Source organism: Salvia hispanica, chromosome 1, assembly GCF_029641045.1.
Source record: "Salvia hispanica isolate PSC_SH4W2 chromosome 1, Shi_PSC_v1, whole genome shotgun sequence".
Classification (NCBI taxonomy): domain Eukaryota; kingdom Viridiplantae; phylum Streptophyta; class Magnoliopsida; order Lamiales; family Lamiaceae; genus Salvia; species Salvia hispanica.
Genome location: NC_142692.1, coordinates 43,602,594 through 43,614,447, shown reverse-complemented (window position 1 = coordinate 43,614,447; position 11,854 = coordinate 43,602,594). Strand labels below are relative to the sequence as shown.

The 11,854-nt window shown below is 32.9% G+C and overlaps 1 protein-coding gene across 1 annotated transcript; it reads left to right on the top strand.

The window, feature by feature from the left end:
* Window positions 1-3,560: 3,560 nt before the first annotated feature.
* Window positions 3,561-6,549, top strand: LOC125223660 (serine carboxypeptidase-like 13). The gene is made up of 14 exons (XM_048126907.2): window positions 3,561-4,016; window positions 4,091-4,236; window positions 4,322-4,398; window positions 4,468-4,590; window positions 4,664-4,766; window positions 4,896-4,933; window positions 5,015-5,125; window positions 5,231-5,317; window positions 5,404-5,538; window positions 5,621-5,692; window positions 5,761-5,888; window positions 5,972-6,085; window positions 6,175-6,229; window positions 6,288-6,549. Exons 1-14 carry the CDS (start codon window positions 3,829-3,831, stop codon window positions 6,369-6,371), a joined length of 1,461 nt encoding a protein of 486 aa, XP_047982864.1. The 5' UTR covers window positions 3,561-3,828; the 3' UTR covers window positions 6,372-6,549.
* Window positions 6,550-11,854: the final 5,305 nt, after the last annotated feature.

Sequence of the window (11,854 nt, the reverse complement as noted above, 5' to 3'; positions counted from 1 at the left end):
ACATGGCCCTTACAAGTTCATTCTTCACAAGTCTCCCTCACCTTCATCAATTTCAGTCAAGAACTCATCTGCAGCCAGTGTCTCTCCTACTTCCCCTGATGCTCTTCCATCTGTGTTTACTTCATCTTGTAATGTAGCATCTAGTCTAGATCTTTGGCACAAACGGCTTGGTCATTGTGCTTATCCTATTGTAAAAAAGATCCTGCTGAAATGTAATCTTCCCAGTACATCAATGAAATCTGATTTTCTTTGTGATTCATGTTGCATTGCAAAAAGTCACAAGTTGCCTTATTCTCCTTCTCTCACTCAATATACTGCTCCCTTAGAGTTGATTCATTCTGACCTATGGGGTCCTGCTCCTATCACTTCCAGAAATGGTTTTAGGTACTATGTTAATTTCGTCGATCAATATAGTCGTTTTACATGGTTCTACCTTCTCAAAACCAAGAATGAGCTCTTATCTGTTTTTCAGCACTTCAAAAACTTTGTTGAAAACCAGTTTAACACTAAAATTAAGAACCTTTAGAGTGATTGGGGTGGGGAATATAGAGGACTTGTCCAATTTTTACAGCAAGAAGGTATCCATCATAGAATCTCATGTCCATACACGCCTCAACAAAATGGTATGGCCGAAAGAAAACATCGACACATTGTTGAGATGGGTCTTGCTCTTCTTGCTCAATCCGGCCTTTCCTCTAAATTTTGGGATGACTCTTTTGCTACTGCTGTGTTTCTCATAAATAGACTTCCCTCTCAAATCATCCAATATTCTTCCCCGTATGAGAAACTGTATAAATCTCAGCCCTCTTCCCTTGATCTCAAAGCCTTTGGTTGCCTATGTTATCCTCATCTTAGGCCTTTCAATAGCTCCAAACTTGATTTCAGATCTGAGCCAGCTACATTCTTAGGCTATAGTTCGTCCCATAAAGGTTATAAAGCTCTCCTACGTAGTGGCAAAATCATAATCACAAGAGACATCATTTTCAATGAAACCATTTTTCCTCACAAGTCTAATCAAAAAAATTCTGTTGCATCTGTTAATGATCCTGTTTCGTTTCCTCAGCCTTCATCTCCTCATTTTGATAACATCATTCATCCCACTCATAATTCTATTCCTCTAATTCCCATCTCTCCTGTGATAACTAATATTGCTCCAGATAACACTACCATCCCCACTCCTTCACCTCTTCCCAGCAATGCTCTCCCCACTCCTTCACCTTTTCCCAACAGTGGCTGCATCCTATCTCCTGTGATTGATGATTCCTCATCTCCCTCCATTCCAATCTCCTCTCCTCCTCATCCTCCTTCTCCTCCTCCCATAGCGCTTCCACCACCCCGAAAGCATCAAATGAAAACTAGATCTCAACATGGCATTCATAAGCCCAAGGCTCTCACTGCGACTTCCTCTGCCTCTGATGACTCCAAAGATCTCCATCTTGTTGTCCCTGCATCTGCCAAAATTGCTATAGCTATTCCAGTTTGGCGATGTGCCATGAATGATGAATTTCTTGCTCTTTTAAGGAATAAGACTTGGTTCCTCACATTCCTTCCTCCCGGCAAGAACCTTATCGGATGTACTTGGGTTTTTAGACTTAAAAAGAATGCAGATGGCTCAGTTGCTCGGCACAAGGCCAGGTTGGTTGCTCAAGGTTTTTCCCAAGAGGCTGGATTCGACTTTAATGAAACTTTCAGTCCCGTGGTCAAGCCCAACACCATACGTCTTATGCTTAGTATTGCAGTGTCATCTAACTGGTCGATCAAGCATTTGGATGTTAATAATGCATTCCTTAATGGCGATCTCGAAGAGGAGATTTACATGCGTCAACCTCCCGGTTTTGAGCAAGGTGCCCCGGGTATGGTATGCAAGCTGAATAAGGCGCTTTACGGACTTAAACAAGCATCAAGGGCCTGGTTCATCACCATTCAAGCTGCTCTTTTAAAGCTTGGTTTCACTCAATCAAAAGCGGACACCTCTCTTTTCTATCTGAACTCAAAGGCTGAAACAATCTATCTCTTGTTATACGTCGACGACATGCTCATAACTGGAAATTCCTCTTCTGGTATTCGTCGAGTTATTGATCAGCTTCACAACCAATTTGCTCTCAAGGATCTTGGTGATGTTACACAATTTCTTGGCATTGAAGTGACTAAGACCAGTCAGGGTCTCCACCTGTCTCAATCCGCCTACATCAAGGAGATTCTCAAGAAAGTTAAAATGATTGATGCTAAGCCTTTTCCAACTCCAATGGTGTCCGACCTGAAGCTTAGTAAATCTGAGGGTGAGCCTACTGTTGATGGCAAGTTGTATCGCAGTGTTGTTGGTGCACTTCAGTACGCAACAATTACTCGTCCTGAACTCAGTTATTCCGTCAACAAGGTAAGCCAATTTATGTCGTGCCCTCTCGATATTCACTGGAAGGCTGTCAAGCGAATTCTTCGCTACTTGGCTGGCTCTACTGATCATGGGATTCACATCAAAGCCTCTTCTTTTGCTCTCTCTGGTTTCTCTGACTCAGACTGGGCTTCCGACATCGATGATCGGCGATCTACCTCTGGTTATTGCGTCTACTTTGGAGATAATCTTATTTCTTGGTGTGCCAAGAAGCAAAAGGTTGTTTCGCGGTCTAGCACAGAAGCTGAATATCCGAGTCTAGCTCTGTTAGTTTCTGAAGTCACTTGGCTACAATCTCCCCTTGCTGAACTTGGCTGGGCTTCAAGAGTTCCTCCTGTTCTTTGGGTGGACAATCTCAGTACAATCGCTTTAGCTTCCAATCCTGTTCTTCACTCACGGACTAAGCACATTGAATTGGATCTTCACTTTGTTCGTGACAAGGTCGCTTCCAACCTCATTGATCTGCGTCATGTACCCACCTTGGATCAGGCTGCGGATATTCTTACTAAGCCACTGAGCAATCAATTCTTCTCGAGGCTGCGGAATAAACTTGGTGTTTGTTCGCTTGCCTCCCTCGAATTGAGGGGGGGTGTTAACCTATGTCGAATCATTGACAATGTAGAGAATGAGAATCTGTCAAATGTTCACACAGAGGATGTTCATGTTGAGAGAATTTTGGATAAGACCTTAAGATCAGCTCAAGAAGATCCTTGCCACGTTAGCAGCCCAAGTTGGAAAGATATTCTGTTGAAAGGAAGAGAGCAATCGAATAAGAGCACTCTCCCATGTTCTTGATGCAATGCTGCACTCTCCCACGTTTATGAGGCAGTTACTCCATGAGGCAGTTTTTCCACTTGTAGTTATTATATATAGATGTATTTCTAATTATGTATATCATCTTTTGATCAATGAAAAGTGCTTCACACATTCCTCTTTAAGCTATAATGATTTCTTGCTTTACTATGTTTTTTGCTGCAATCCTTTTACTAACCAATAAAGAAAAAAATAAACTTTACATGGAAATAATTGTGCATCTCTTAATTCTGCAACGTGACAAATTGTGTCATCAAACTGATAGCGACAGAAACCAAACCCGCGTTGGTGCTCATTGAATGCTAAATTTAAGGAAGAGACCAATTATGTCTCTCGGAAATAATGGGAGTTGTTGATTTGTTTTCTTATCATTGGTTTCTACACTGTCGGAAATCCGGTGACTAATGAAGATGCGGATACCTTATGCTCACAGAAAAATTCAATTCAACTGATTTTATTCCACTGGCCTTTGAATTTTGATGTTGAGAATTGCAATGGAACCATACTAGCATTTTTTATCGTCTTTTGTGATTCAATTATTCCCGTCTGCTACTACTGTTCATCGATCGATCATTGTCTCCATCTAATAGGAGTTGGTGCTCATTGAATAATGCTAGGTCCACATGTTGACAATTTCCATTTTAATAGACTATTTTCATATCGTATTTTGTGATTCAACTCTGAAATTTGTAATGTGTTTCCACCTATTCGCGGCGGTGACCCTCGCATTCTGGCTAGCGGTTCACTCGCATTCTCTAATTCAAACTATGCCTGGCTTTCCCGGCAAACTTCCCTTCAAACTTCGAACAGGGTATGTATGTTTCATCAATTCAATTCAATTCATCCCATTTTTGTAATATCTTCTCTGTTATGATTATGATGAAGATATGTTGGTGTGGGAGAATCAGAAGAAATACAACTGTTTTACTACTTTATTGAGTCCCAAAGGAGCCCTACAAATGATCCCCTTTTCCTTTGGCTCACCGGCGGCCCGGCCTGTTCCGGTCTTTCCGCACTCCTTTATGAGATTGGTATTTCAAATCATCACATTTTTAACTTCAATTTCAATCTCAGATTTCAACAATTTGTTCACTTTAATTTGATTATTATATGCAGGGCCTATCCACATTGATTATGTTAACTCCAATGGGAGCATACCTGCCCTCGTATTGAATCCATATTCATGGACTAAGGTTTTACAGAGCAATTGAATATTTGGTTATGATTTTGGGAGAGTTTTTGTTGATTGCATTTATATGTAGGTAGCAAACATTATATTCATAGACCAACCTGTTGGTACTGGATTTTCGTATGCAAAAACTGAACAAGCTTATAAGACCAGCGACACGGTTTCAGCTACGCTTACTTATGATTTCCTGAAAAAGGTTACTTTTTTGCCTGAAAATCCCAATTATCACACATAGATTGGAGTAGTAATTTAGTTGGTTTCTTGTGCAGTGGCTTACAAATCATCCCCAATATTCCAAGAATCCGCTATATATTGGTGGTGGCTCTTATGCTGGCATTTTTGTCCCTCTTGTTGTCGACCAAGTATATAATGGTAGGAATGATAATGCAATTGTCAGTCTTCGTATGTTCGAATTTAAGTTGATAGAGCAAGATTTGATTTAAACCAAAATGAAGTTGAGGATATAAGAATTTGTAACACGTTCGTCTCTATGTTCGATAGGTATTGAAGCCGGGAGCGAACCTCCTTTGAATCTCAAAGTAGTCCACCCTGCCTATGAATTTTATTTGCAATTTTTGTGTTTGTATAATTCCTTACATACATATTGTGGTTGAGAGCAGGGCTATGTACTGGGAAATCCATTTACTGATGTGAATGGAACGTCGGGCGAAGTGAATGGAAGAGTTGCTTATGCTTATCGAATGGGACTCCTGTCAGATGAACTCTACATGGCACTTCCTTACTCTTTCCCACTAGACCACTATCATAATTCGCCATGTATTATTGATTTCAGCGAGTCATATGCGTCTTACATTTTTCTCTCTCTTCTTGTGCAGTCTGTTAGAGAAAATTGCAATGGGAATTACCTAACAATTCATCCGGACAATCATTTGTGTACGGAAGATCTCGAAAGAGTAACTGAGGTGATGGCATTCCGGTTTGTGGTTCGATATGCTTGTGTTATTAGGTTTCATGTGCTCTAAACATGTTCTACTGATTTCATGTACAGTGTCTGGAAAAGATATCAAAAACGCAAATTTTAGAGCCCGTGTGTGATGTTGGGAATGATAAACAAGGCCTGTTACTGGATCATGATGATAATGCTAGGCGCCTTCTCCGATCTGGTGTAGAACCATGGTGTCGTGTAATATTTCCTTCTTTTTTTCCCCTCTAGCTGATCTCTCTCATGTGACGTCTTCAGAACTCGTTTGTTGTATATAAACCAGGATATGAACCGTCTATACTCCACCAAGTGGGCGAATAATGAGCTCGTCCAAAGAGCTCTGCGCATTCGTGAGGTATTATCCGAGTTAGGCTTGTCTGTTTTGTGTGTTTTTGAGGCTATAAAGGGGATCCTATTCGACAGGGGACAAAGATGGAATGGGCGCGCTGTAATGCTACCTTGAAAGGAAGAGACTATACGTATGATGTCAACTCCACCCTCGATTATCATACAAAGTTCATTCATAAAAATTGCCGAGCTCTAATACTCAGGTGAATTGATTTCTTCAGTTTTCAACTGTAGACTTATCAACCATTTCCACTTGAACTGAGACAGTGAAGTGATGTTTTGACAGCGGCGATCATGACATGCTGGCTCCTCACACCGCGACTGAAAAATGGATAACGTCTTTAAACCTCCAGATTCGTAGTAAATGGAGACCTTGGTTCGTGGAAGGCCAAAACGCAGGGTTGGTTTGTTGCTTTGTATAGATTTAGAGTGATAGTTGTTAAGTACTATTTGTCTAACTAACTAATGGTTTTCTTGCTTTTTCTCAAGGTATACGACTACATATTCACACAGCGAGTACGAGCTAACATACGCAACTGTGAAGGTAAGAAATTGTTTTGCACATATCACAGAGTTCTGCAGCATTGATGTATGTGTTTCAGGGGGCCGGACACACACCGGCAGAATACAAGCCCCTGCAATGTTTTCCGATGATCCAGAGGTGGGTCGACCACAGCCCCCTATAACACAGGTACCGCGTTTCGTTGTTGTGTTCAGACTCTCAAATGTGGCGATTAACTTAGATAAATGCCTGTTGGATACTCCCTCTATTAATAAGTTGTGTATTGAAATTTAATATTGAATCACTTATCTCTACACTTGGTCATGTTACTTGAAGTAAGATCATTACTATTTTTTAACTTACTTTTTTGGTGCTAATCTCATCAGTTTATCTCAATTTGTGATTCATTTATTAGATGTACAATCTAATGAAACACTTTGAATTTTCTGTGTTCCATCTTCAGTCTTGATTTATGGGTTCCATTTTTTATTGAATATTTCATCAATAGGCTGCGTCGTTACTTTTGACCTATTATTTCTTAATGAATGGGGTTGATTAGTGAATGTTTGTTAGGCCATGTTTGGTTGCCAGAATTCTGTCTGGGAAGGTAATCTAATTCCTTAAATTTTGAATTCCTGTGTTTGTTTCGGTTTTTAATCAAACTGGGAAAGTAATCAAAATCCGAGAACAAGGAAAGTTAGTACAACTTTCTAGGATTCTGAATCCTAACTTTTCTTAGGTATTCTTTTTCCTAGTTTTAGGATTCTTATATATTTCAGCAATATAATATAGTTTTATTATTATTATTATTATTATTATTATTATTATTATTATTATTATTAATTACAATATTTTTAAAATAATTTAAAATTATAAATCATACTTAATTTCACTATAATAAATAACTAGTATATTTTATAATAATCCATAACAGTAATTAATAATTAAAATATAATTATATAATATAAATTGTATAATAAATAATTATTAATTATATTTTATAAATTAATAATTAATCAATAAAGTCATAGTGAAATTTTAATTTATAAAATTTATTCAATTATAATATCCATAAATATTATAATTATAATATAATAATTATTATATCTATTATTATAATAAATGAGTATAATACTCTATGTAACTATAATTATAGTTATATTATTATATATTATGATGGATAATCCATATTTAAACTGTGCATCGTAATAATAAATATAATTATATTTATAATTAATAATATATTGAAAAATTCACAATATTATTATTTTTTATGAATAAAAAAATAATAAGTATATTTTTAGTTTGGTGTTTAAATTAAATATAAATTTATAATCTTGATATTTTCCAAACACAGGAAAATAAAGTTACTAGGAATCATATTCCCGGGATTCACTTTCCTAGTAATCATTTTCCTTGCCAACTTTACTTTCCTGCCAACCAAACATGGCCTTAATTCTTAATTATTGGATTAATGGTGTTAATTCATTCTTAATAATTTATGGGATTGATATATTAATGCACATTGAAATTGTTTTGTGATTAATGGAATTAATGATGTTGCTTGCTCAATTAGATTAGTGGAGTTATGTAGTAAAGATAAATTTACAATGTATATACAAAATGCCGTTCTAATTTGAATTGGATAAGATTAATTTAATTTGATTTGGTAGCATCATTTATTGTATATTTTTATGACTAATTTTACCCTATTTATAATCGTGGGAGGAATATTACTATATTATTATGATTTTTTTCTTACTCATTTATATTGTTTAAAAAATATGATTGAATTTATTCTTGAAAATATTCTCCATATTAAAAGATACTATAAAATTTTAGATAGAACAATCATTCATAGTATTTTAGAGCAATAAGTATTTAATTCATTTTATTTAAACTATCACAATGATACGAAGATAAATAAATTATTATTTTTTTACAAAGTAATTAAGAAACTATAATCATTGAATGATATCATGTGGACGTATGACATTGCTATAAATATAATTAATAATATAATATGGATTATTCGATGACAGGAGATTGTTGAACTCAAGCACATATAATATACAACCCTCTAATGTATAGCAATTGCTCCATAAATTGATAAGATCATGAAAATTTAAAATTATATGATAAATCATTTTATTTTCAATATTTCAATTACTGAAATATTTTAATATTAAGTTTCTCTTATAAATTTTAGACTCATATTATAAAATTATTTTATAATTAATATTTTATTATATATTATAGTGCATCAAATGATAATATAAAAGGTAATTTGATGATAGAAGGTCGTCGCACTCGACATCCACTTATAAATGTGACACATTCTTAAAGTGTATTATTAATTAATATTTTCAAAACACACAGTAGTATTAGATAATTATGTCTTCATTTATGTAATTTCGACAATAGTACTAAATGACCATGTATTGACCTTTCTTTACATATCTCTCCATATAATATTACGTATATAAAATATTTGAATTCACAAGTTTCAAATTATATTCCAAAAGTATAAAGAAATGAAATAAAATAGTACAATGTACATGAGAGATCGTAACTAAAAAATATATAAATTAATTAGTTTTTAGCATAAAAAGATAATTTAAATAAATTTCTGAAAAAATAAGTTTATAGTACTCCACTAAATTGTTTTACGGATAAAAAAACGTTGAGGAGTTGAAGGGAAGGGGAAAAAATATAATATACTATCAAAATTGATCTACAAATAATTTTATAATTTCAAATTTGATTTAATAAAGTTTAATTTAATTATCAGTATTTCACTGTCTTTTTTTTTTTTTTCTTTTTTACTTCTTTTAACTTGTTTCAGAAAAAACATGATGTAAAATATTTGTTTAAATTTCTGAAAATAAAACATTTTTTCAGAAAAAAATATAAGTATTTTTAAAAAAAATTAGTTGAAAGTATGATTCAAAAATATATACTCCGTATTAGATAATTAAATCTTCAGTCATGTAATTTTGACAATAGGACCAAATGACCATATATTGACCTTTCTTTGAATATATCTCCTTGTGATATATTAAAATAGTTGAAGAAAGTGAAATAAAATTCAATGTACATACAAGATCCATATTAAAAAATATATAAATTTGTTTATGGAATAAAACGATAATTTAAATTAACTTATGAAAAAATAAGTTTATAAGAATTGTTTTATGAAAAAGAACGTTTAAGTATGAAGTAAAGAAGAAAATATAATATACTAGAAATATTAATCTTCAAATAATTTTATAGTAATATAATATATTATTATTTCTTTTCAAAATTAAATTTTATTTAATTATAATATTTTCACTATCTTTTTTTATTTTAACTCATTTTCATATTTTTTGTTAAAATTATAAAAAGCATGGTGTAAAATATTTGTTTAAGTTTATGAAAATAAAATATTTTTAGTAGAAAAATTCTTAGCGTTTTCTTTTTTATATTTAGTTGAAAGTATTATTATCAATTCCTTAATTAACATGAGGGGCTATAATGTAAAATTGAAGTACAATTAAAATAAGTCACTTACTTAATTATTGCAAATAATGGAAAAGGACAAATATACCCCAACTTTGTATATACAATTTTTGTTAATTTATCACTACTCTTTTTTATTTCTGCTGTTTCTTAATTCTCAATAGTTGAATAATTTTTCATTATATTAATTTGGTTAAATAATTAATATTAATATTTATTTATTTAAATTTGATTATAATTTATTATAATAAATAAACTTAAATTAGTACAAATCTTATTTTCAATATTATCAATCAAACATTCTCTTCAATTATTATATTTTTGAAGTGACATATAAGCTCTGCAATTTTTCACTCTTATTACGTGTATCAAGATTTTGCATCCAATACATGGTTAAATTAATTTGGCCAAAGGAAATCTCAAATGCTTAAACATGAGTGATCTAAGAATGGATCTTCCCACCATATAAGTAATTTCTAAACGAATTATAAATGAATAATATGAAAAGTCAAATCTCATTTCCCATACTAAAAATTCCAATTCATATAATCTTATTCCTAAAATTAAAAACAAGCCCTTCCTCCCTTGTGCGTAAACGTTACATCTTGCTAGCTCATGTACTAGCTTATGAACAGTGGCGTATCTAAGTGGGAACAAGGGGTACAATTGTACCCTAAAATTCATAATACTAATAATATTCACAAAACACGCATAAAAGTCAAAGTAAAACAACACCTTCGAGACCGGTGCACCCCAACAAAACAAAAAACACAAAAAGGAAGAAGATGAAAAAGAGCAAAATCATGAAGGTACATAAACCAATAAACCAACCAAATAGACAAGCTAGAAGTTGGACTTGCACGTCCAATAGGTGAAGAGAACATGCCTGCAAGTCGTTGTTAATTCAGCTCCACCTCTGCCTATTCGCCTTTTATTTTACAATATTTTGTAAAATCAAAATCTGGTTTTTTAGAAAGAAAATCGGTTTACATGTTATTTCTGGTTCAATCATAATTAAATTTACTTCTTTGTCCTTATGATGAAACTACCGCCTCTTTTTACTCTTCCCACAAAATAGCGCCTGATTTTTTATTTTTCCCTCTCTCCCATTTATTTTTCCCCCTCTTCCATTTACTTTATCTCTCTCAAACTTACTACTGCGTGTATCTTTTTCCTACTACTCTACCACATACACTACGAACTATCAATATTTATTCACTCTCTCCCATTTTCTTCTCACCCACAAATTGCGGTCACTCGTATTTCTTCCAATATTGTACTCCCTCCGTCCCAAGATAAGTGACTTATATTCCTTTTTGGGGTGTCCCACTATAAGTGACCTATTTCCATTTTTAGCAAAAAGTCATCTCTCCTATTTTATTCTCTCTTTTCTGCTCTACTTTTCTCTCTCTCATACTTTACTCTCTTCACTTTAATTTATTTAAATACCATTCCTTAAATCCCATGCCCAAAAGAAGTAGGTCACTTATCTTGGGACGGAGGGAGTAGGATTTAGTTTATTCAACGGAACATAACTAAAAATGTCAAATTTATAATTATAAAATTGAAGATATTAAAAAATGTATAGTGATTTTTAATGTGCTTTATAGTCAAATACTCAAATTAAGTTAATGATTTATTTTCGTCCAACTTTTTGATTTACTGGGGAAATTCTAATAGCATTATTAGTATTTTATTTAAATAATTTTTTTTTGAATATAGTACTACTTAAGATCTAATATAACAAAAAATAGATAAATTAAAGTGAACTATTCTCATCGAACAATTTGGATAATAAGAGCATTTATTAGAGAAATCTTAATAAATATTACTCATGTTATTTAAATAAATTATATTTTTAATATGCTTGTGGTTTAATATTACGAAATTCAGTTAGTGATTTATTCTAAACCAAACCTTTTAATGATATTAGTATTTGATTAAATAAATTAAGTGTACTTAAAATCTAATATTACAAACAAGATAGATATAATGACAAGATCATAACAAATCAAATAAACAAGCAAAATATATATTAATAAAAGTTTTTATCAGCTTACTCATTTAATTATAAAAATTATCAGTTTTTTCTTTCTCATTTATTTTACCAATTATATATTAAAATTTGTGGTAATCCTAAATGGTCTATTTCTATGGGACGTAAGA